At 47.2% G+C, this 25,439-nt stretch overlaps 1 protein-coding gene and 1 long non-coding RNA gene across 7 annotated transcripts in view; one reads left to right on the top strand and one right to left on the bottom strand.

Annotated features, from left to right (window-relative positions):
* The window catches only part of TEX2 (testis expressed 2), a 106,791-nt gene that overhangs the window by 74,803 nt on the left and 6,549 nt on the right, over positions 1 to 25,439 (top strand). For 5 of the 6 annotated variants that reach the window (XM_040452107.1, XM_040452108.1, XM_040452109.1 and 2 more), the window contains 4 exons: positions 3,863 to 4,009; positions 8,226 to 8,325; positions 18,179 to 18,311; positions 24,404 to 24,529. In XM_040452107.1, the coding sequence (XP_040308041.1) occupies positions 3,863 to 4,009; positions 8,226 to 8,325; positions 18,179 to 18,311; positions 24,404 to 24,529 (506 nt within the window). The remainder of the gene's footprint in view (positions 1 to 3,862; positions 4,010 to 8,225; positions 8,326 to 18,178; positions 18,312 to 24,403; positions 24,530 to 25,439) is intronic. The other variant, XM_040452112.1, reaches the window with a different exon arrangement.
* LOC121015279 (uncharacterized) lies at positions 894 to 5,524 on the bottom strand. The gene is made up of 2 exons (XR_005783734.1): positions 5,418 to 5,524; positions 894 to 1,105 (listed from the first exon to the last, which is right to left on the bottom strand). It is a non-coding gene; the product is annotated as an uncharacterized LOC121015279 (long non-coding RNA).

Genomic DNA, 25,439 nt, shown 5'->3' with positions numbered 1-25,439 from the left:
CAGAGCCCGATGCGGGGCTCGAACCCACGGACCGCGAGATCGTGACCTGGCTGAAGTCGGACGCTTAACCTACTTCGCCACCCAGGCGCCCCGATCCAATTATTTTTTAAAGTTCTGTGTCCTAAAGAGTTACATACATTGAAAAAAAAGACTGAGAGGAAATAGAATAAAAATGTTTTAAATAACTATATCTAGATAGTGGAATTATGGGTGTTTTCTGTAATAAATATGTATTGTTTTTATAATTGGGGAGACAGTTGACGGGCCTGGGGGAAGGGTCTTCCGTTGTGCCTTCCCCTGGACCCAGCAGTCCTTTGTGAAACCCTGATGGCGCCAAATCGTGTGTGACCAAACCTTAGGAGCAGAGGCTCTGAGCTCTCTTTGGAACAAAAAAAAGCAGGGTTGGCCTTGGCCTCCTGCCATTTGTTACAGGAAAGTTTACACTAAAAAATTAAGTAAATTTGTAATTTACTCTGGAGTTTAGCTTTTAATAAAAACTATGTCCCAGGGCGCCTGGGTGGCTCAGTCAGTTAAGCATCCAACTTCAGCTCATGATCTCGCGGTTTTTGAATTCAAGTCCCGCATCGGGCTCTGTGCTGACAGCTCAGAGCCTGGAGCCTGCTTCAGATTCTGTGTCTCCCTCTCTCTCTGCCCTTCCCCGGCTTGTACTCTGTCTGTCTCTGTGTGTGTCTCTCTCTCAAAAATAAATAAACATTAAAAAATAAAAAATAAACTATATCCCAAGAGCTTCTCAGACACTCATGATGGCCTCCTTCAGCTTCAGGCCGTCGGACTCTCCAGGCCTTTTTTTGGAAGTCATTTTGAGAAAGTTACCCTATCTGAACGTATGTATATAGTTGAAATGGTGAAATGAATATTCTCACATTCCTTCCTGCAGGCAAATAGCAATGTTAGGAAACACACGCATATTTATTCTTTAAGCTCTTACATTTTTATGACATTCATCGGAAATGAGTTCTTTCTAGTAGCCTGGTGAAGCCAGATTTTGTTCATAAAGCTGCTACGATGCATTGTCAATGTTTTGCTGCTCTTGGATTTTTCTTTGTTCCAATGAGTTTGTGAAGAGAGAAGCCTGGAGAAGGAACTGTTGAAAAGAAAAAACAACCTGCTTGTCGGTTATTTCAGAAATTTGTTTCCACATCGTATGCGTTTGGCTTGGAACATAAATTGTGAAATAGCCTTTGTTTCTTGCTCTTTTGTGCTAAACCCGTTTGCTGTGAATAACTAGTGTTGTAAAGAAAGGTTAATAAAGGGTAGACTCCCCCACGTGAGAAGGGAAAGTAACCAATCCTCTTATGTTGCCTACGGATCTAAGCAAGACACGTGCTGCCCTGTGTGGGCACAACTTGGCAATGTCTAAATACCCGGGGGAGGAGGACATTGTTCTTGGATGGGTGTTTACTCAGAAGCCTGTGTAGATAATCTGATGAGACTCAAAGACCGTAACCTCAGAGAAGCTGGACCATATCCCCTTGGGGGCTGGGCGCAGATGTTCAGGCAGAGAGAAAAGTGATTCCCAAAACCATGTCCCATCTGTGGCATGACTGAGTGCTCAGTGATCACAGACTTCTGCTCCTGCATCTAGAACCTGGTACTAGAAATGTCTTGGTTAGGGGTGCCTGGCTGGCTCAGCCGGTAGAGCATGTGGCTCTTGATCTCTGGGTTCAAGCTCCACGTTGGGTATAGAGATTACTTAAAATCTTAAAAAAAAAAAAAGTCTTGGTTAATATCAAAAGATATTACAGCACTGGAAAGAACAGAGGTACTGTATATCCATTGAAGTGTTGGAATGACCAACACGTATTATTTTTTAAACAAGAGTTTAGTTGTTTTTATTTTGAGAGAGAGAGTGTGTGCGCAGGAGAGGGGCAGAGAGAGAGGGAGAGAAAGAGCCCGATGTCAGTGCAGAGCCCGATGCGAGGCTCAGTCCCACAAACCGTGGGATCATCACCTGAGACAAAGCCAAGAGTCAGACACTCAACCGACTGAGCCACCCCGGCGCCCCCAGAGTTAATTTTTTTTTTTAATGAGACTCACCAACATTCCTAAGGGACACCCATGAAAATACCCGAATTTAAAGGACTCCTAGAACACAAAATGTCCCCTGATAGTCTCCCCTTATGTGCGATAACATTAGATTAAAAACCACAAGCAAACTCCCAGACCCCCAAGGAGAGAGACGGCATCTGCTCTGACAAGACTAGTGGACAGGTGGGTGCCACTCAGTCCACTAGGCCCTGTACAAGCTCAGTGACCGGTTCCCCTGCCTTGGACCCTCAGAAGTCCAGGCTTCAGAAAAGTCCATGTAGGTACATGCCACAGGCCTTTGGGGTACTCAACAAGTCATCAGATCTCCAAGCGTCAGGTCCACGAGCACAGGCCACCTGGGTACAGTCCCTCTGGCCAAGGCACACAACTGTGACGTGGGCAGTCACAGCTGCCTGCCACAGACAGCGCTGGCATGAGCACACACACACTAAAAGTGTGAAGAGGGCGAGGGCATCTGACGTGCGTTATGGCCGCAGACAGCCCATAAGGTCAGAGCAGATGCATTTGTACAAACCGTAGAGGGAAGAGAAAGGGTGAACAACTCGCTGATTTCTGCGTTTCTAGTTTTTTTGGTCTTTGCTTTCCAAGGCAAATTGTTTCTGTAAGGCCGTAGTGTAATTAGAGACCTCAACATAAGGAAATGTCTTGTCCCACCAGGTGCCAGTCACACCACCTTCCTCCCTCGGGACAGAGCAGGTGGAGATCAGGGAGAAGGAGGCTCTGAGTCAGGCTGTGCTGATAAATGAGGGGCCTCGGGCAGGACACTGAATGGTTCCAAGTCCGTTTCCTCATCCCTAAAATAGAAGTAAGGGTTCCATGTTTCTGGGGCATCGTAGGGCATAAATGAGGGAGCCTGAGAAACAGTCTTATCACGGGGCCTGGCGCAGGGTCAGGGGGCAGCAACAGTGACCACGATGGTGGTCAACAAGCATTACCTGCACTGCCAGGTGCCCTGCCACACCCTACCTGGCCCTCTCCAGGCCAGGGTCCGTCATCTGATGATTAGCCTTGGAAACCAGAAACTAACTCAAATTTGTCCTTCTCCCGCCTTACACGCTGGCCATGCTAGATGTTTAAGACAGGTTGTACCAAGTGGAGGTGAGACCCAGGGTATCTCACTGGGCTGACTTGGGGAGAAGAGCTGTAGGAATTTCACAGAATTCTCGAGAGCGAGCTCTCTCTAATCCAGGGCTGTGGTTCTCAACCTCACCTGTTCGGGACATCAATGAGAGAGCTTCTGAAAATTCTGATATCCGCTTAAATGAGTATCTCTGGGTATAGGGCCCAGTGTAAGCACCCTCCCTGCCTCTCTCTCGCCCAAGAGGGCTGTGGGTTCATAAGAACCTGGCTGACTGTAGGAGTCCTGGGTATGGGACGTTTTCGGGCTGCTTTGTGAGGACCAGCCTCATGGTTATATGTCCAGGAAGCCTCAGCTGGAAGAGATAGGCAGACATTTAATCAGAGATGTCATTAGTCAAAAGTGGGTACCAAGGTAATTTGGGAGGCAGGACAATCTGGTTGAACTGATTGTATGAAATATTAGCTGGTTCACAGGAAGACGGGTAGTAGAAGAAAACAGACAAAGAGGAGTTTTTATCTGTGGTGGTGGCTTTTGTTTCTCCTTTTTTCTATTCACTGACATAATGTGAGACTTGTAATTTATAGGAAAGAAATACAACTCCCGTGGTCGCCCATCTCTATAGGAAGGGAACCTTCAGTGACTTTGTGAAAATAAGCACCTGTCTTGTTCTCCAGTTGCTTTCCAGCTAATTTCAGTTCCTTTTCTTTTCAGTTGCCAGAGGCTCCACCCTCGGAGGAGGAAGAACAGGAAGCCTGGGTGAATGCCTTGCTTGGAAGAATGTTTTGGGACTTCTTAGGAGAGAAATATTGGTCTGATCTGGTGTCTAAGAAAATCCAAATGAAACTCAGCAAAATAAAGGTATCATTTTCCACACAAGAGGCTTCCAATTTTCATACTTCTTAATTTGGAAGTTTTGTATCATTATATCATAAGTGAAAAATAATTTGGCTTGAAGCCTATAACATATGAGAACAACAGCTGTGACCTTGGCCCTATGACTAACCATACCTAGGGACTTAATGAATGTTCGTGTTTACACTTTCCTTTTTGTTGCCCACATTGTTATCTATTTTAGGTGATAGTCCAGAATCTGATGTGGGAAAATGTGAGCTTTTGTAGCTGGTTTGTCGTGTAGACCACTACTATCCTTCAATTAGTAAGGGACTTAAATTGTATTTCTGGAGCCCACCTAGCCTCACCGTCTAGGGGCCGCACCATCCTTGCTGAGAAAAGTGCCAGACTACAAACCTCTTTCCCAAGTCGCGCTGCCTCTCCAGGCCGGGAAAGTTAGCATGGAACTCTAAATGTGTCTGGGTTTGACCTTTACTTCTGGCCAGATGGTATTTTATTTTGGGCTCTCTCTTTGCTGAAAAACACCAGTCCTGGTGCTGATCAAGGGCCCACTTGGAAGTAATTTTAAACTGCATAAATATTACTCACGATTGCCACTAAATGAGTAACTTGGTTACCACCTCTGCCAACCCAGAGACCTTGTCTAGGTTACTTAGAAGTAAGTTTTTGACCAAGCAAAGACCCAGCCAAGGAAGAGTCACTTCGGTCCCCAAATCGTCACTGAGAAGTTGCACAGTCAGCAGCTTAAATCAGTGGATCTTTCTGGGTCATAGATACCTTTGAGACGCAGAAATGAATGGATTCTTTCCATAGAAAAATGCATAGTGATGCAGAATTTTGCCCATGACTTCAGAGAGTTCAAGGACTCCAGGTTAGGAAACGGTGAGCTAAGGTAAAATTGCATTAGAAGGAAAATGTGGGCATGGAGAAGCTTCGATGTGACTTTTCATCTTTCCTTTGGGTGACAGACCAAGCCCCGGGTGACAGATCAAGCCCTGGCAGGCTGTGTGTGCCAGCCGGAGGCCAGTGTCCTCTCTTCCCTAACCCCTGGTGAAGAGGAGAGGCTGCCTTCTGAGCTGGAAGAGTGGATTTTGAGGCAGAATTCAGGGCAGGGATTTGGGGGGGCTCAGCTGACACAGGTCAGCTGTTGTTTTGCAGGTAGATTGAGGGTTGAAACCGCTCTGCCAGCCGGGTCCAAGAGGAGGGCAGGAAGTGGCGGTCACCCTCCCGTGTTTGTAAACAGGCAGCCGCGCTGGAGCTCACTCCACCTCTTCCCTCTTTCTGGAGAATGGTGGAGAGCTTGAGCTCCTGGGTCAAGACACGCAGGCGGGGCCAACGCTCCTCTTTTCCCAGAGGCCCTTCCCCGAGCGTGAAGGCTGGGGTCCCTGGCATGGGAGGCAGAGAGCAGGCATACCTCAGCTCCAGACAGGACACTGCTCTCCCTGTTACACACATTCGCTTCTCTCGGGTGCTGGAAGTCCATGGAACCTCTGCCCTCCTGGCGGAGATCGGTGGGCTCTCTCATCCCAGAGGAAGTTGAGGGAAAGTCTGTCATTTTCATCTTCTCCCCCTGCTGGTCACGGGCTTTTTCAGTTTACAGACTTAAAGCTGCCTTTTGTGGTGTGAGGTCAGAAGCGCTAGAAGGTTAGGATGGAGAAAAGTGGCCTAGATTCAGTAGTACCAGTAGTTCAGAGACAGGGACTGTGCCCCCTCCATTGCCAGCCTCAGCAGCTCCACCTTGACCCCAGCTGCTAGCCCTGACTGCCCCCCTGCAGACCAGAGGACACCCTGGATGTGATGGAATAAACAGAAGTAGGATATTACTCAAATTCTGAACCTCCTACCACCCTTGCCAAGAGAAGTCTTACTATCACCAGTATCCAGATATCCCGGGAAGGACTAAACCTGGTAGCCAGTGTTGGTTAACGGCCAGTACAAGAGCCCGCACAGCTGTCTGCTGTGGCAAAGGTCTCCCGTCTCCTGCTTTCCCCTGAAGGCCTGACATGTGGAGAACTCTTTGATGTCCTTGCCCTGCAGTCTCAGTTTGTCACCCTCCCATGTGAGAGTGACTCATGTTGTGAAAGAGCAGCCCTGTGTGTGTATCTGGTGCCCAGTGATGGTTTAAAGCAAGCTGACTTTCTGCCCCAACAAGCAAGTACATTCTTGGCCCTAGCCGGCCCCTCCCAACACCGCCATGGGGCCTCAGTCATCATGGGCCTCTTGTGCCCCGGGTCAGCAAATGTTGTTATCGCAGACAACTTCCAGCGTTCCCCCCACCAACCTGAGAATGTTCCATACACCTGGATGTCCGGCTGGGTTTACTCGGGAGGGTAAAGAACACGCAGTGGGTTCTTACCTCACGGTGGTGCCTTTGGGTGGGAAGAAGAGAGTTTCTGGTTGAAAAGAGCAGAAGGAGTGACTTTTCCTTGCCTTCCCCTACAGAGTACGAAGGAGGCTGACCAGGCTAGGGCCTGGACCTGAGAGTTTTGATTCAGATCAGTTGTGATTTGGAGGGGGAGGGTGCTTAGAGATGTTCTAGAATCTTGGAGTTGGGCACTCTGGTGAATAAGTAGGAAGCCAGGTCCTGCTGAGTCCCTCCCCGTTCTGCTTACTGGTGATTAGAGCCCAGCTCAGCCCTACCGAGTCTTTCTCAGTCCCCAGTCCCACAGCCCTTCCCTTGTCTTAGGTTTCTCCTCTGCCCTTGCGGGGAACTGCAGGGCACAGGATAGGAGGACTGGGACGTTGGACAGGAGTCTGGGAACTGAGACCCTCTCTGCATTCACTCCCCTTGGTCAGTGTCGGACTGCTGTTCCCACAGAAACGCAGCGTGCCCCTGACTCACTGGGTATTAGAGTGCTGATAATAGACAAAACAGTCTGGGGCAAGGGTGCAAGAATTTGGCTACATTCTTGGCCAAGTAGCATTCTGTAGGCTGATAGGGAGGCCAACTGCCACATAACATTGATGCCTTGGAAAAAGGTTTTCCAAATACAGCAACCACCAATTCACATGCACGTTTGAGTACTGTCTCTAGTCACATTTTGTCCATCACAGCCATCATAACCTCTCTAATTTCAGTATATTGCATGTCTTACACATGCAATTCAGGTGAAAGAAACATGGATGGGTTAATTCTGTCATCTTGAGGCAAAGTAGGAATTTCTAAGCATATGAGTACTCAGATTATTTTCTTTAGAGCAAATTCCGACTGATGCTATATTAGTTGGAGTCCCAGCAAGAAACAGCACACTCAAGGGGAGTAACCTGAGAGGAGAGTTGATTAAGGGGAAGATTTATAATGTGTGGGCCAGTGTAGGAAAACCAAAAGGGACAGGGCAGGACCCAGGGCTGGCAGCTCTCTGTAGGGGAGGGTTACCGCTCCCTGTAGGGGCAAAAGCAAGGAGCAATTACCAGGCCTTGGGCAGCATGGCTGTGTTGCCTGTCTGACAGGAGTGGTGGCCTTCAACAGAGGGAGGAGACAAATCCCTGACAATACTCTTCCCCATGTACCTCCCTTCTTCCCTGCCCATTGGTGTATCCCATGGGTCAAGCCCAGCCAGAAGCCAGAGGGCAGGATAGCCCATTGATGTGGTTTGCACAGACCAGTCTCTCGGGGTAGAGTGAGGAACTCGAATCCAGGGTAGGCAAAAGGAAAATGTCAAGCACTGGTTCAAGGGATGTGATTTTTTTTTTTCCCAAGGATTTTAATAAATACCATGAATTTGCCTATCAGAAACGTTGGAGCAGTTAGTAGTCTAAGAGAGGTCCACTTTCCCACACTGTAGCCAACTCTAGTGACCTGATCAACATGGCTGATGCCTTCTCCTCAGTCAGGTCTCTAGCCAGACAGCACTCTTCACAGAAGCCTTCGCTGACTTCCTTGGCCAAAATAGCCACCTCCCACCCACACCCCAGCTCCCTCTATCCCACTACTTGCCTTACTTTCTCTGTAACACTAATCACTCTCTCAGGTTATTTATTTGTCTACTTCTTTATCTGTTTCCACCTCTCCAACATAAACCGCACGAGAGCAAGGACCTCGCCTGACTCATCCACAGGTCTCTCTGTAGGATGATGCCTAGTATATTGTACGTGCTCCATAAATTTTGGTTAGATGAATGTGTCCCCAAAATCTTGACTGTCGTTCCTTCTGAGAGTATGTTGAATTCTAACATTGACCGGGTAACTAATGTCTCATTCATTGTTTACTTCTTTCCTCCAGCTCCCCTACTTTATGAATGAACTAACTCTGACGGAACTTGACATGGGGGTGGCTGTGCCAAAAATCCTTCAGGCCTTCAAGCCTTATGTTGATCACCAAGGTAACTCTTAATTGCCTCTAGCAGAGAATCGCCCATTTGTACGGGTGTTAAAATGTCTTAAAATGTCTCCATCACAGCAGATTGAATACCAAAGCTTTGTGTATAGAGGGAGTTTGGGGCCTTTTTAAGCATCTGTCTCATGTCAATTGTCTTTTGTTCTTAACAGTCACAGCTTTCAGCCGATAGGGAATAGATCCTAATTCTTCTAGTCTCTCAGATCCTTGAAGGTCCTCACCCAGCCCAAACATGCCCAGGTACCAGTTGGTGGGGCCTGGGCATTTGTGTGATTTAGAAAATAGCCCCTGCCCTGGATGGCTGCAGCCCTTGCGAGGGTTTTCAGCCCTGCTCGCCCCCAACGTGCACCTGCCCCAGCCTTCATCCCTTACCAGGTGCTGCCATTCTTCATATGCATTCACACCTTTGCGTTGCCCCAGCTTCTAGGTTGCAGATTCTTTGACCTTCATGTTTCGCATCTTGATGTTCCTTCCCACGCCTAGTAGGCGCTCAGTAGGTATTTGAAAAAATGAAGACGTGTTGTCAGCAATATTTTGAGAGTATCTCTCTCTGCTGGGGGAGGGTGCTCAGATTTGATTTTTAAGACATGCTCCTGACACCTTATTTACACCTACTCTTGTGAGTTGGGGCAGAAAGAACTGATTAGGATGTATAGAGTTTAAATAAAATTATGATGTAAAAGGGGCACCTGGGTGGCGTAGTCATTTGAGCATCTGCCTCTTGATCTCGGCTTGGGCCTTGATCTCATGGTTGTGGATTTGGGCCCCATGTTGGGCTCTGCACTGGGTGTGGAGCCTACTTAAAAAAAAAAAAAAATGGACATAAAGACTTGTGTGTATTTTGTGTCACGTGGTTTTAAAAGAACCATGATGGAGGAGTGCCTGGGTGGCTCAGTTGGTTGAGCATCAGACTTGACTTCAGCTCAAGTCATGATCTCACGGCTCATGAGTTGGAGCTCCGCATCCAGCTCTGTGCTGACAGCTTAGAGCCTGGAGCCTGCTTCACATTCTGTGTTTCCCTCGCTCTCTGCCCCTCCCCCACTTGCACTCTATCTTTCTTACTCAAAAATAAATAAACATTAAAAAAAATAAAAGTTTGGGGCGCCTGGGTGGCTCAGTCGGTTGAGCGTCCGACTTCGGCTCAGGTCATGATCTCACAGTCTGTGGGTTCGAGCCCCGCATCGGGCTCTGTGCTAACCGCTCAGAGCCTGGAGCCTGTTTCAGATTCTGTGTCTCCCTCTCTCTCTGCCCCTCCCCCACTTGCACTCTGTCTCTCTCTTTCTCAAAAATAAATAGACATTAAAAAAAAAAGAAATTAAAAAAAAAAAATAATAAAAGTTTAAAAAATTAAAAAAAAATAAAAGAACTGTGATGGAAAATTTAGTACACAGGAATGGGGGGAAATCAGAGGCGCAAGCCAGGTAGGCGAGAATAGTCCATGAACAGGCCGGGAAAATCTCTCCATCATGGAAGTGTTCGATTTCTTTTATGTAGTATTCCTTTCCAGATGCACCTCTTTCCACCTAAACCAGATTGACATTATTCCTCAAAGGCACAGGAACAAGGTAGAGAGAAAATAATTACAACTTTCCGAGGGTGATATCTGTTTTGAAGTAAATGTTTGGTAAATTTATAGCATCTATTTTTGTCTCTCTATAGCTGTATCAGATGGCTCTTGAATAGTTTAATGAAATCATTTTCAGTGTTGTATACATTTGATGTGAATACAAAGAGATTTTTTTCTAGCCCTACAATTATTGCAGCTCTGATGATCTCTTTAGCAATATTTCAGCCTACAGTGAGCCCATATTTCCATGCTTTTAGTATTACATGGATTTCAGAGATAGACCAGAGTGTTATTTACAAGTCCAAAAGTCCACCTAATACCTGCATGTTAAGATCACCTGTAACCCTTTGATCATGTCTACACTTTGGTAAATCTGAGTGTTCCTGGGTTTGGTTAATTTATGGCTCACAAAGGGTAATTCTAGAAAAGATAATTTGCAAACAACGGTTTACTAGAGTTCTTTTAACTACATGTGAAAATTTTAAAGGTACATTATTTATATGTTGAGCACCTAGCTAGGATCTCCACCTCATCGGCGTATGAGGGCTGCCTGCCTGTCTTCCTCTGGCTCTGGTGGGCTCTGGGCTCCCCTTTGCTCTTGGCTTTGTGAGGAATTGACTAGTAACAGGCTGGTAAATGATCAGCTAACATACACCTCAGGCTTAAAGAAAGTAAATAATACGTGTACGTGCTGTATTTCCTAATGTGTTAGCAGTCTGTTATCTCTGTCCTTTGTTGAATTAATAGAAATTTCCAGCAAGAAAGAAGCAGGGCCATAGCTGGGCTTTGCTGTATCTAAGGAGTGTCCCCGTAGCTTTGAACTCTGCTGCTTCCCAGGGCAGCTTGGTCAGGCTTTGAGTGAAATTCACCAAATGCCTAAGCCTCTTTCCTCTTCCTCTGGAGCAAGACATTTCACTACCCAGATCAAAGCTTTGCCAGTTTTTAATCCATTCGAGGCTCACTTAACTCCTTTCAGGGCAAGCTTTAGACATCTGCCTGCTTATGTAATAAGGAAGGAAATGTTATGAAAGAAAGGAATGATAAAAGACATAAAGCCTGTGGGTTTTAAAAGTTTGATCAAATTAGGTTTTCCCAAGTCTGCAAAGGATGCTTGTGATGGTACAACAGACATAAACGTAAAGGAAATGTGCTGTTTTGGATTCCATTGCTCTAAGGGAAACTTTACTTTGAAGGAAATGAAAATCAAGAGTGACTGGCTAAAATGGACTCTGGAAAGCAGAGCTCACCTTCCGGGGAAATACAAGCCCAATGAAGAAGGCTTCCACAGCCCTAAAGATGGGGCACCTTCTGGGGGAATCCCCCACACACCCTTTTCTCCCCTTTTTTGTTTCCTAACTTACTTGTTGGAGACAATGGCTGGGGGGTCGGGGTGCAGATACTCGGGCCAAGGCTGACTGGATCACTCTGTCCTCAGGATGAGCGATGAACGGTGGTTCTGAGCACAGCTCTGGGGCCGGGCTTTGGGATTCACAGCTCCTTGTCCTTGAGCAGTTTCCGTAAACCTCGCTAACCCCTCTCTGAAGTGGGGAGACTGTGACTTGATGGGCTAGGCTGGTCTAGCACTCAGTGAGTTAGTGCATGGAAGGCACCTGGAAGGCGTGATGCCAAGGGAGCGTGGTAAGTGCAGGCTATTATTTTTACCATTGATAGTGGTGCCTTCGCTGCTGCTGCTCTGGGAGAGTTTAGAGTATAGGTGGCTATGGTGCCCAGTTGACCCATTTTACAGGAATAAACGGAAAGGAAAAGGCCATCCTCGGCTGTCGTGGCCTTGCCACTAAAAGGAGCAACGTCTGTAGTTCCTCCGAATGAAATCACATGTCGGCCACCATCGGCCTGTCTGAGTCCCAGGACACACAGCCAGTTTCTCAGGTTGAATGACCACCTTCCCCAGGGGCGTCTTCCCTCCCCATCATTGCAGGTGGCTGGAAGAGGGGAAGACTTGTCCCTTGGAAACTGGCTGTGCACCTGCTGCTTCATCTCTGACCCCTGCACACTCCACACGCACCTCTGACTGAGGGCCACGCGTGGGTCTCCTTTCTTCCTTCAGGCCGCATGGCAGTCAGATGCCCTGGAGGGTCAGAGCAGCACCTGCAGGCATGTCAGTCAATGTCAGGATGAACCGAGGATGTGGGCTCTGACCCCTCAGGCTCACAAATTCATTTGGTCTTCAGGACTTTGGCTGCATGTATTTAAACCTACAAATAGGCACTGAGCGTCCACCACAGACAGAGTGCCATCTATTTCAAGATTCCCAAATAACAGCCCAAGCTTTGACAGAAGGTGTTGGATTCTGTGGCAAGAGGACCGTGTCCCACAGGAACAGAAAACTTGTCTGTTTTCAGAAATGCCTTTGGTCATGACCGGTGGTATCTGCCATCTACGACTTGCCTTCCGGACCTTGACCTTTAGTGCCTGGTGCCTTTATCAGGTGCTGGGACCGAAGTTACTTTGCCACTGAGTATTGCTGAAAACTGGAACCAGAGCCGGTCTGTGACCTGCCCATTCCTTCCACTACACCCTTGTTAAGAACCTAGAGGAGAGGGACGCCTGGGTGGCTCAGTCGGTTGGGCGGCCGACTTCGGCTCAGGTCATGATCTCGCGGTCTGTGAGTTCAAGCCCCGCGTCGAGCTCTGTGCTGACAGCTCAGAGCCTGGAGCCTGTTTCAGATTCTGTGTCTCCCTCTCTCTGCCCCTCCCCTGTTCGTGCTCTGTCTCTCCCTGTCTCAAAAACAAATAAAACGTTTAAAAAAAAAAAAAAAAAAGAACCAAGAGGAGAGGGGCGCCTGGGTGGCTCAGTCGGTTAAGCGTCCGACTCGATTTCAGCTCAGGTCGTGTTCTCACGATTTGGGAGTTCAAGCCCCTGTTCGACTGACAGTGCAGAGCCTGCTTGGAATTGTCCCTCCCCCCCACCCCCCGCCTTTCTCTCTGCCACTTCCCCGCACGCACTCGTGCACACTCTCACTCTCTCAAAATAAATTAAGAAGAAGAAGAAGAAGATATAGGAAAACAGCAGCCCAGAGTTGAGCACAGTGTCAGGTCCAGACTGTGGGGCTCAGCACTGGCAGGAATGGGCCCACACTTTCTGACCGGATCATGCTGCAGAAAGAAAAATTCCTTTTTTGTGGAAAGGGAGAAAAATACCATTTTGTGGAATTTGGTTGGGATGGAAGAGAGGAGACTGATTCGATCAATCTTGAGAGGCGGAGCAGTTTCCGAGAACAATTACAGGTAGACAGAGCAGCATCAGTCCTAAAAGACACACCCAGATACGAGGAATGCTGGTTTTCGGTGGTATTTGAGTGAGCAGTATGGCATCAGGAACAAGACAGTCCCTGGTGTGCTTTTCTCAGAACCTGTAACTCCAACGTCTGTTCTTAGTAATATATTATTAAATGTTCCATTTTAAGAAGTTTGTTCTTTGGATGCCAAATGTTGATTCTCAAAGTGGAAACCAACCAGTAACAGTTAAAATCAGCAGGAAACAGAGGAGCAGATGACCCAAGGGCCAAGTTCAGGTGAGCGCGGCTTTCAGTTCTTCTAACCCCGCCGAAGGAACGGGTGCCCTGTTGAACCTACTCCAGTGAGACTGATGCCTTTTAGTTACTTTAACAGGGGCGAAACCGTGAGCTGCCGAGAGAAATTACTAGATTTATGTGGCCCCAGTGAGACTATTCCTGTGTCCATGGCGTCGGGCAAATAGAATACCAGGAGAAGGCCAAAGGACCTGTATTCTAGTTGTCTCTGGTGACACTGAGGCATGCCAGTCTGCACCAGGTGGCCTTAGGCCGTCTTTATCTGTCTTCAGGCAGAAGGTGCCTGAGGGCAGGGGTTCATCTCAGTGGCTTCAGCTCTGACATCTTGCACTGAGAACTCAAGGAACATTTTCGGTGGAGCAGGCTGTGACCTTTGCCGCAATCTCCTTCTGAGCAGTGGCAATGGTGACTGATCCTTCCCTCATGAAGCTGGAGAGCGGAAAAACAGCCATCGGAGCTCCTCACAGGTGCTGGCATGAAAACCGACTGAAGTCGTCATTGTCCGTTTTGTTCCCCATGTTGCCACATCACGTGCCAATGGTACAGGGACTTGTTAGTCATCAGCTACTACTCTTCACATGAGGACCGCTTATGTAGGGGAGATGTGTTACAGACTGAATGTTTGTGTCCCCTGTCCCATCCCCCCTCCAAATTCAAATGTTGAAGCCCTAACCTGCAATGTACTGACATTTGGAGGTGGCGCTTTGGGGAGGTGACCAGGTTTAGATGAGGTCCTGAGGGGGAAGGGTCCTCATGATGGCATCGGTGCCTTTATGAGAAGAGACCAGCCAGCTAGCTTGCTGTCTCTGTCTGCTGTGTGAGGTCACACAGTGAGAAGGTGGCCTTCTGTGAGCCAGGAAGAGAGCTCTCACTGGGAACTCACTAGGAACTGAATTGACCAGCACCTTGATCTTGGACTTCCAGCCTCCAGGACGGTGAGAAATAAATATCTGTCGTTAAGCCAACCCAGTTTATGGCCGTTTGTTATAGTGGCCCAAGCAGGCTAATAGGAGACCCTTTGTTTTCATGGCCTTTCTGGAGAACCTCTCTGTACACTGATTGCCATACTCCTGTTTAAAGGCTTCAAAATTGTCTGGCTCAACGTTTGGTTTTTGTCCTCAAGTGCTAGAGCAGGCGGTTATAGAGAGCAGCATTTTATTTTATCTTATTATTTTTTCAATATATGAAATTTATTGTCAGATTGGTTTCCATACAACACCCAGTGCTCATCCCAACAGGTGCCCTCCTCAATGCCCATCACCCACCCTCCCCTCCCTCCCACCCCCCATCAACCCTCAGTTTGTTCTCAGTTTTTTTTTTCAACTTTTTTTTTTTGTTTTTATTTATTTATTTATTTATTTATTTTTGGGACAGAGAGAGACAGAGCATGAACGGGGGAGGGGCAGAGAGAGAGGGAGACACAGAATCGGAAACAGGCTCCAGGCTCCGAGCCATCAGCCCAGAGCCTGACACGGGGCTCGAACTCACGGACCACGAGATCGTGACCTGGCTGAAGTCGGACGCTTAACCGACTGCGCCACCCAGGCGCCCCTGTTCTCAGTTTTTAAGAGTCTCTTATGCTTTGGTAGAGAGGAGCATTTTAAATGAAATGCCTCGTGAAAGGGTCTTAACGTTTGTCCAGAGCACAAAAGAAAGAGCTCTCTGCACCTACATTCATCCGGGCTTGGTGCCGGATGTGTTCAGCTTGGTGCGCATTGAGACCCCGGTCACAGAGCAGGGCGTGTTCCCATCCTTACATTGTTGACGCAGATTGTCTGCACCGAGAAGACAGCCTTTCTAGTAACTGTTCATTTCATCTTTCACTCCTACTGGCAGAGCATCCTGACTCACCCATTATGTAACCGTGTGGTCTCAGCTCCAGGTTGTGTGAGCTCCAGACTTTTCAGGATGCTTTTTGGCTTGCTGAATCATTGTCACAGAAGAAGATTTTTCTTTGCACCTAATGCTAAAATAGTCTTCCCCTCATCTAAATGCAAGCATGTCATATTAAAGTAATCTGTTGGAATGGCTGCAGTTTATATCTGGTTTTAAAAGTTCTCAGGCCAGTCTTGACTCCTTCATATTCTCCCTGAGAACCAGGGCTGAACATGGCCCTGTGGGTGGGCCTATTGGGGCATACACAGTGATACGAAAACAGACCCTGCTCCTCAGGCAGAGGCTCCATCAGATAGATGTCCATGCTTCGTGCTCTCCCCAGCCCAGACAGGACTCTCTGCCTACCTAGTGCCCCATTGGCCCCGTGGCTTTCTCTGGGCTGGTCCCCGTCTGCCATGGCAACAGCGGGAACCTAGGCCGGAGCAAAGAGTCATGGAAGTAGCAAAGTGGGCTGGCGACAGCAGAGAGGGGGAAGAGCCCCAGCTGGGATGGACATAGCCCTCCCCTGAAGAGGCAGCACAGCCCCCTTGTGCACATTAGGAAGCCCGTAAACAGAGGTCTAGAAAGTTCCAGTGGAACTCAAGCCCCAGTCCACATGCCAGGGCTCCATGTGCGCCTTCCCTCTGCCTTCCCCACCCCAGCTCCTAGCAGAGGGGGCTCTGGGCCACACATCACTGGGCTGAATGTCCCAGTTATTGGGGCATAAGCCAGCAGTGCACTAAGCTATAGTCACACCTCCTCATTTAAAGAAACAAACAAAACCTACTTTATAAGAAGTAAAATTGTGATGCCTTTAACATGATCATCTTCAGAGGCACTATATACTATTAATATTTATTGGAAGCCTGACCAGGGTTTTCAAAAGAAGTTATTTCTGAATATGTACAGCAGCCAGGTAGTTTGACTCCTATCGATTCTCAAGTTAAAAAAAAAAAAAAGTGGAGGTATTATACAGCGATAAATATCTTCTTTATTGATATTCTATCTATATTGAGTTGAAAACCTATTTTTTTTTTTGAAAACCTATTAATATCTAGCCTTTTGCCCTATTCCCTTCTCCTGGAAGTGATTCTGACTCAATGTCTTTATAAAAGCAGACGTACCCTTTGTTTCCAGTAACAGTACCTTTGAAGAGCAAGCTAATTGATGATTTTTAACTGCTTAACATAAGCAAGAAATAATGCAGTTTTGTGAGTTGCGACAAACAAGACAGTCACAGTTGATCTGCATATCACTTAATGTCATTCATGGAAAATAATTACCTCCAATTATGATGAAAAGAACTTGTTGAAAACAAAATGGAAATTATTCTGCCTTTAGTGAAGAATTATACCATTAGTGCTTCTTGAGGTTAAGCAAAGCTTTTATCTGAAATGGTGGCCAAATAGGGGATAAGTTATTTACTGTAATTGCTTGAAAATGCTGCTGTGTGTGAACAATGGTTTTAGATTAGTTTCCTGCTTCCTTTCAGATGTTGTCATGTGTCTAATGAGGATCTATAAAGTTTATTAACATTTAAACACCCACATGAAGGATCACATTTTGATTGAAAGTCCATGAAGTGTTACAGAATCCTGAGCTGAAAAATCACAGCCTGGCATGTTCTATTGCCAAATCACAGAATCCTGGTGTAGAAGGTCATGAGATGATCCCTGTTTGCATTTTAGACTTCTGGTCAATGACCACTTCTGTTGGTAGGCCATCCCAGTGACATTCCACAAAACTTAGATATGATCTCATTGACACTGGTATTTTAAACCAGAGTACAAAGTGGTTACCCCACTTTATCTGGATAATTCTGGGGCTTGAACATTAATTATTTTATTTCCATTACTAGGCAATTTCCAGAGAGAAAAGGGTGCTAAAAGTTTTTGTCCCTATCTTTATCCTACTGAGCTCAATCTGGAGCATTTTCTGTGCTCCACTGTCCCACCAACATGAGATAATTTCAAGACAGTGGTTCTTACCTGTGTCTTTAAAGAATAGCCCAGCTTTGGGGTGCCTGGGTGGCTCAGTCGACTAAGTGTCCAACTTCAGCTCAGGTCATGATCTCACAGTTCATGGGTTCGAGCCCCGTGTTGGGCTTTTTGCTGACAGCTCAGAGCCTAGAGCCTGCTTTGGATTCATTCTCTCTCTCTCTCTCTCTCTCTCTCTCTCTCTCTCTCTCTCTCTCTCAAAAATAAATAAACATAAAAAAAAAAAAAGAATAGCCCCTCTCTTCTGCCTCATAACTGGCTGGGAATCAGCAGACTTTCTCCTGGCTTTGCCCTGGGTCAAGCCATCTCCCGTTGGGAGTGTATTTTCTTACTAAATGTGAGAAGAACCCAGAGGACTGGATCCTTCCAATGCTGACAGGTTTGCTAAGCTCACTGCGACCGTTGTAATGGATATTCACATGTTGGCAAGCTGACAAACGCTTGAACCATTTCCAGGAGCTTTTCTTTGTGTGACCTCCCCTTGCATGCAGTGTAGTACAGGCAATACAAATCTATAGACTTTCAATGTGATATAAATTTTTTTTAACTTTTTTTAATGTTTTATTTATTTTTGAGACAGAGAGAGACAGAGCATGAGCCAGGGGAGGGGCAGAGAGAGAGGGAGACACAGAATCCAAAGCAGGCTCCAGGCTCTGAGCTGTCAGCACAGAGCCTGACGCAGGGCTCGAACTCATGGACCGTGAGATCATGACCTGAGCCGAAGTTGGATGCTTAACCGACTGAGCCACCCAGGCGCCCCATCAATGTGATATAAATTTTTATACTGTCATTGATAGTCCTGTTTTCCTGGGGGAAAAAAACCTTCTGTTTTTTGCCCTTTCTGCAGGACTCTGGATCGATTTGGGAATGTCCTACAATGGGTCCTTTCTGATGACTCTCGAGACCAAAATGAATTTGACCAAACTGGGGAAAGAGCCTCTTGTTGAAGCCCTGAAGGTTGGAGAAATTGGCAAAGAAGGGTAAGGGGCCATATGGATTTACTAATCCAACCCTGGGGAACCAACCTCTCCGTCTAGCATTTGAGAAGCAGCTTTGATGTGTAGTGGCCTCAGATGTTGGGTGAGCTTCCACGAGATTGCTTTTGGACCACAGAGGATTTTAGGGAATGGTTCCTTAGTTTCGTCCCCCAAAAGCCGTGAGTCCCCACCTCTGCTCAGCACCTTTTGGCCTCAGTGCTGCCATTGGGGGCACAGCATCGATTATCCAGAAAGCATCACTGACTCAGACCGGCGGGGCAGGTTCATCTGCACAATAAAATGTTCTGTGAAGGGAATCGTTTGGAAACGTCCTCCTTCCACCCACAAACAGCAATGTGTGGACGGTGCGAAGGTCCCTGGGGGGTCTATCTGCTGTAATCACAAAGTCAGAATTATTTATAATAAGATAATTGATTTTGTAGCCAAGAGGGTGCTCCTAAAGTGTTTTGAGATGTATTTTCCCTAAATAATACGACATTGATTTGCTTAGTAGTAAATTCCTCTCTTTGTAGAAGACGCTGCATCTGCTGCCCAGTTTGTCTGATTGAGTAAATATTTCAAATCTGTGCGATAGTTAACGAAGGTTGATTTATTTTTTCCTTAGATGCCTAGAATGATAATTTAGAACTTATACGTTTCCATACCCCTTAAAAATGACTGCTTCTGACTGAAAATGTAAATTTGATTATTGTTTTTAACCAAACTAAAAATGCTAAGTGGAGTCTATTTCTCATCTCTTTACACCTTTGGTGTGGAATTGACAGTACAATGACAGGAAAACCCCACAAGGACCCACCTTGTCAGGGTCTGAATATGAGACACAGACTCTTAGATTTTTGTTCAGTTATGATGCTGACCTAATGATTGTATTCATACATGTGGTAACAGTAGATGGGGGAGGGGGGGTCTTGCATTTGAGAATGTGCTTTTACTTACTCTGATTTATCCAGGTTACTTAATGAAATGTTCCTATTTTAATGATTGGAAAGTTTCCCCTGCCGTATGCAATCTAACCTGTATCTGTGCTATTTCCTTTCATTTTTCTGCTATTTGTTAAAATGTATTTGGATTCGGCAATCTGTGGATTGTATTTTCTGGTGAGTGGTGTTTATTAACTCTCCATGTAGCATTTCATGCCCTGTAGGTGCTGAGTCTTGTTTGGTCTCGTGTGACACCACTAGGAAGCTTGTCCTTAACATGTTCCTGGACGTAGAGGCTCAGTTTATAGACCTGAGAGGATTGAGGTCAGGGTATTTAAGAGGCTTTCCTGGGAGGGAAAATCTTGCCAACTTCCCTGATTTGAGTTGCTGGGCGTTTGATCCAATCAGACTCACCTTCCTGTGCCTGGATGCCCCCACCCCACTGCCCTGCACAGCTGCACTATCAGCCATCCAGCTTATGAGATGAAGCAGACTCTGGGCAGAAGCAAACTTGAAAATGAGGTCTAACTACACAGGAGCAGGACAGAGCAAACTTCAGTCAGAACCTTGTGGAAGGAGACTGTTCTGGAAACAGCCCTGTGCCCAGCACAGAGCTGCTGGGACTCCAATAGAAAGGGAGGTCTTGGGCAGCAGATGAGACCCCAATACATCCAAGTCCCTGAGATCCTGGCCACTTAGGTATTCCATGAATGCTGTTACTCACGTGGCTCTCTTGGCACAATCTCAAGTTCATAAGCCCTGGCTGAACAGGTGGACCTGTTTCTGAGTAAGCAGTGTTTCACTAGACTGCATGAAAAATCTCCTCTGCTCTGGGAATACGATGGTATTTGTCTGTAATATACTTAGAAAGTACCTTTTTTTTTTCCTAGTAGAGACTGGGATAAATGTTTTGCTTCTTCCTGTGAGGGTGTTAAATATGCTGACGTGTAATGGGCTGTCATTTAATTTTAAAGGCAAGGAAAACATGCATTCCCAAAAGTGCTTCATTTGGGAGAAAAAGGCCTGGAAAAATGGACCTTTAGCCTTTTCTTTTTTACATAAAGGACCCCTTTTGGGGAATCTGAGAGCTCTGGATCCTTCTCCCTGAAAATGCCCACTCCATCTGGCTCACAATTTCTGAGCGCACTGAGAGCCTCTGAAAGCCCGTCCATAACTAAGAACCTAATCCCACGAGTGATTCTAGAGTCCGCTTCTTCACTTCCTCAGTCATGAGCATATTGGAATCACCCTGAGTCTAAATACTGAGGAGAGATGGACGTCAGTGTACGTGGTAGCTACTGTTGAGCATGTGATCTTTGGTACCGACGTTTCCCTCCACAGTGAATCTCGCCAGAGATTAGGCTCTGGCGGGGCCTCTGCTTTGTTTCACCGCCTTCTTCGGTCCCCCTTCAAGTGTGCAAGTGATTGTGCCCCCGGGGGAGTCTCTAGAAGATGCTGCTCAACCTGTGGGAAGTCCTCCCTACTGGTAGAACGTTTGTTCATGTCCTCACATTATTACCCTGAGGATGACAGTGAGAAATTGAAATCTGTGTGGCTTTATTCTAGTGAAGCCCTTTCTCTTTGAAATATGTGTATACTTTATTATATTTTTAGGCATTTTTCCTTCAGTCTTGATTTCCCAAATAGCCATCCTGTGGCACACTGTCATTAACATAACTCTGGGCAATAATGTGCTCAAAGTGGAATTCAGGTAGCTAGCTGAGTGGCCATAACTGTATTCGACCTGAAGAGGCCCAGAGCGAGTCAGTAAGGGAAACATCCTACATGTTGGCCGCTGTCTAACGGAACCTTGGCTTTGGAGTAGGGCATGTCCTGTAAGGCGCTCAACCTGTTCGTGCGTTACCCTTGCAGCCTGGGTCCGGTGTGCAAGTCCCCATAGGGAGGCCCCTGTGACCTCCATATTGGGTCACTAGTCCACAGCGTAGCCCGGACCACCACCACCCCGAAGCCCCTGTGTTTTGGGAGCCGAGTGCCTGCAGCCCACACTGTGACTCGGTCTAGCTGGGAGGGTGTGTGCACGCGTGTGTCTGTGGCAGATGCATGGTGCTGATTTCACTTAGAGAAGGTGAACACGTTCTCCCGTGTGTGGCCACCTCACTGGGCTGCTTAATGTAACTATGCAGCCTTCACTTAAAGCATTCTTTGGAAGCTGCCTTTTAGGACTGCCTCCAGAGCCTGTGACATTCTTTTAACTGTTCTGAGTATCAGCGAATCATCCTGCTTTGTAGATGGATTGGATCTTAGAGAAATTGCTAGAAGTTGTTCAGGGGTGATGGTGATCTTGAGACCAAGAAATAAGATGTTTGGTCCAAGATAGAGTATCAGTGATAAAATAATTCATTTTTTCTTATGTGTCTGGCTCCAAGCATGTATCCAAAGATTTTTAGCAGAGGCAGCAAAACTAGAATTAGCCCTTTAAGGCGGCTCTTTGAAAGGATGTCATACTCATCTGGATTCTAAGGTGTGTTTTAAAAAAACTAGGCTTATTAACGTTCCAGCACATCTTTTTTTTTTTTTTCCAATGTTTATTTTTGAGAGAGACCGAGCATGAGTGGGGGAGGGGCAGAGAACCCAAAGCAGGCTCCAGGCCCAGAGATGTCAGCACAGAGCCTGACACGGGGCTCGAACCCACGGACTGCGAGATCGTGACCTGAGCTGAAGCCAAACACTGAACCGACTGAGCCACCCAGGTGCCCCCCCAGCACATCTTATATAAGGATGTGCAGTGTATCTTTCTCTGAAGTTCATGCTGACATCACGAGATCATAAAATTCATGTTGAGTTATAAAACTAAATATGAGCCAAACAGTTACATGTTTAGTTAGTAAGGATTGGGTGCCACGTTGGGGTAACCGTTTGGTCAAAATCAGAATTTTAAGTCATCTGATCCACTTGCACTGATATGGCACTGTCTAAATTATTAACTTCAAGCCGCAAAATTTATCCTGTGTTCTGTCCTGTGGAGGATTAATTTGGGAACCCGAGAGCTCTCTGCAGTGCTCAGCCTTTGGCATCTTTTGCCTCAGGGCTGGAGGCTGCCAGATGACAAATACCAGTGGGGAACAGGAGGGGCTGGTGGCTCAGCAGGTTTCGCTGCGGTCACAGATCCTGAGGCAGCTTTTTGTGCTTCGTGGAGGGGGAGCAGGCTACTTGCACTGGCGGGACACAGACCCCTCGTCTGAGGGCACATCTAGAGCCAGGAAGCAGTCCTCGTACCGATGGCCAAGTGAGATGGGTTTCTCAGATGGTTGTGTTATCTTGGGGACTTGCCTCCCTGACTTTCCGCATCTCAAGACCCAATTTATAGGCTTTCTTGGGACTAATATTTTGCTGCGCACATTTTATATAAAAGAAGATCTCCGTGAGACTGCCTAACCAGGGAAAGCTCTGAAATGGCTTTGCGACCAGTGAACACCCATAGCATTTCCCGGACTAGCCAAGACTCTAACGGAAGGAGGAAGAAAGAGTCAGTTAGGTATTGTCTCCATGGTCAGGGACAAGAGGCTTTTGTACGTGCACGGGGAGTTTCCCTTTAACTGTACGCAAGCCTGTTGGTGGAACGGCTGGCTCTAATGTTTCAGAGCCGGGGTCGAGGAGGATCCGGGTGTCCTGCCAGGGAGGACACTTGTGAGGTCCTCTTACAGTCAGGCTCTTGTTTCACAGGGTGGAGATTTCAGCTCCACCATTCTAGCTGGGGCCTCTGCTGGGCCTTCAAGTCTGCACGAGCGTGTGTGCTCTGCCCTTGGGTGCCCTTGGCCACTTTTGGCCAGGAGATGACTGCCCCCTGTGAGCATCGGAGGGAAACCCCGTAGGGATCACACCTGTAGGGATTGGACCTAAGCTCTGCTGCCTTCCCAGTAATTTTGTCCTTATCAGAAATGCAAGGCTCTGCTTTGTGACCATTTGGTTGCTTAGTAGTGTTCAGAGACTACTCTGTCCCTCGTTGGCTTCATCCCAATCAAGTCTCCGAGCCTCAGAGGTGGGCCCTACCTGTCTACCTCTCTGAAGCAAAGCCGCCATCCAGGGAGGGAGCTGCCTTTTGTGGGGCCGAATCCCAGCCAAGAACCGCCCCCCCCCCCCCCAGTGCCATTAGAGTGGCCCTCGCCACTGCTGGTGATCTAGTAACCCCCATGCTTCTGGAAACTGAGTATCCCTGGAAAGATTAATGGGGAACGTTGCTCACTGACGAGGCTTTGTATCACTTTCTTTTTTTTTTTTTTTTTAATTTTTTTTTTTAAAATTTTTATTTTTATTTTTGGGACAGACAGAGACAGAGCATGAACGGGGGAGGGGCAGAGAGAGAGGGAGACACAGAATCGGAAACAGGCTCCAGGCTCCGAGCCATCAGCCCAGAGCCCGACGCGGGGCTCGAACTCACGGACCGCGAGATCGTGACCTGGCTGAAGTCGGACGCTTAACCGACTGCGCCACCCAGGCGCCCCTCACTTTCTTTTTTTAAATGGTTTTTAAATTTGTATTTCTCCGGGCAACTTCCTAGGCTCTCCTGTCGGTTGTTTCCTAGAGTCCTTTGAGGTTTGTCCCTTGCAATTGTTGGCTTTTTCTGTGGCCTTTAGGAGCTAGAGCAGGTATGGGATAAGACACATAATTTCACTAGGAAGGAGTCTTGAGTCAAAACTAATCCGGAGGTAACTAAGGCAGAAAGCATCAGAGTCACTGAACTCAGGCAGAGCCCAGGGACTTGCCTAAACATCCCCGTCATCCCGTCATGTGTGAGAGGAGGTTATGTCGCCAACATCAGCTGTCACCTCACCCTTGCAACCATCGTGCTTTCCATCCATCCCCCCGCCCCCCGCCCCGCCACTTGGCTACTGCTGCACTGTCGATGAGATCACTGCATTTTGTGTGGACGGCATCACACTCCCACCACCTGTCCGGACGCATGCACAGAATGGAACTCTTGAGCCCCAAGTCCTGTGCTGCTCTCAGGGCACTTGGCACTGAAGAGTCTCCGGGTAACCTGACCAACCCGAGGGCTCTTGAATCCAGCCTCTTCTTTTCTGGGTGGGTTGGGAGAATGAGGACATGTTAGCGGTGATGGCGGTGGAGCATGTGTGTTCTCTTTCTAAGCAGAGCCTGAAGGGCAGGCTACGGTGGTGACTCTGCCCTGATCAGTTGCAGGCCCAGGGCGTACTGTCTGGCGGACAGTGATGAGGAGTCCTCCAGTGCTGGCTCCTCTGATGAAGACGACGCTCCAGAGCCCAGCGCGGGAGACAAACCGCTCCTCCCGGGGGCTGAAGGGTGAGTGGATCCAGCTTCCAGGGCTCCAGGGCTCAGGGCACCAACTTGGGTGTCCTATATAATCTTTCTTCTTCCTCCGTATTGAGTGAGTGACTTTTACATTAAGAACCCAGAGTCAGTGCTTAAAACTCCAGCCCCCACAGCAGAAAGACCCAAGAATTCTTTCCATAGCTAAGAAGATCCCCATCAAAATGGCTTTCTTGGGCCAGTGAAGAAAATTATTAATAGAGCATTGAAAGGCGTGTTTAGTGCAAGGAGCTTACACAACACCTCCCCCTAGTGCCCGATGGAGAGCATCGCTGCCCTCAGTTGGGTCACACTTTCTCATTGAGCTGCCGGTTCCTACGAGGCTGGAACATTCGGGTGATTTCTTTGGTGAATTTTGAAGACGAGGGCTGCTTAGGTGATCTTTTGGGTCATGGACTTCATTTTCGGGGCTCCCTTTGCCTGTAACTTGGACTGTGGAATAATAAGACTGCTTAAACAGCTTCTCTGTAAGGATCTTTTAATTATTCGAAGTGAGTTGAAGCAACTAAGATTATAAAGAAACCAGAGATTCAGAAGCATTTGTAAGAAAATATCAACCTGTTCACTTTTGAGATCCTACAGAAGATGGAGAGAATCCAGACATTGGAAGGGTCGATACTAACACTTGGGTTCATTATTTAAAATCTACCCTCTTGACCTTAAGAATGACTGCTTTTCCCTACACATATACACATACTCTTCCTGGCACTCTGGAACTCCAGAGGATTTTAAAAAGCAAATACCCTCTTTCCTTAGGGCAATCCTATGGTTGATAGGACCTGATACAAAAGCTTGCTTCGTGGCCTTCTAGCATGCCACCTGAGGTAACATTTTTCTTTAGAAAAAAGTTCTAAGCCCTTTGAAAAGTAGTTGCCACTGAAAG

Source organism: Herpailurus yagouaroundi, unplaced genomic scaffold (genome assembly GCF_014898765.1).
Source record: "Herpailurus yagouaroundi ecotype Mexico unplaced genomic scaffold, PumYag 206, whole genome shotgun sequence".
NCBI lineage: Eukaryota > Metazoa > Chordata > Mammalia > Carnivora > Felidae > Herpailurus > Herpailurus yagouaroundi.
Note: the sequence above shows the minus strand (reverse complement) of the source record. Positions and strands in the feature narration are given on the sequence as shown.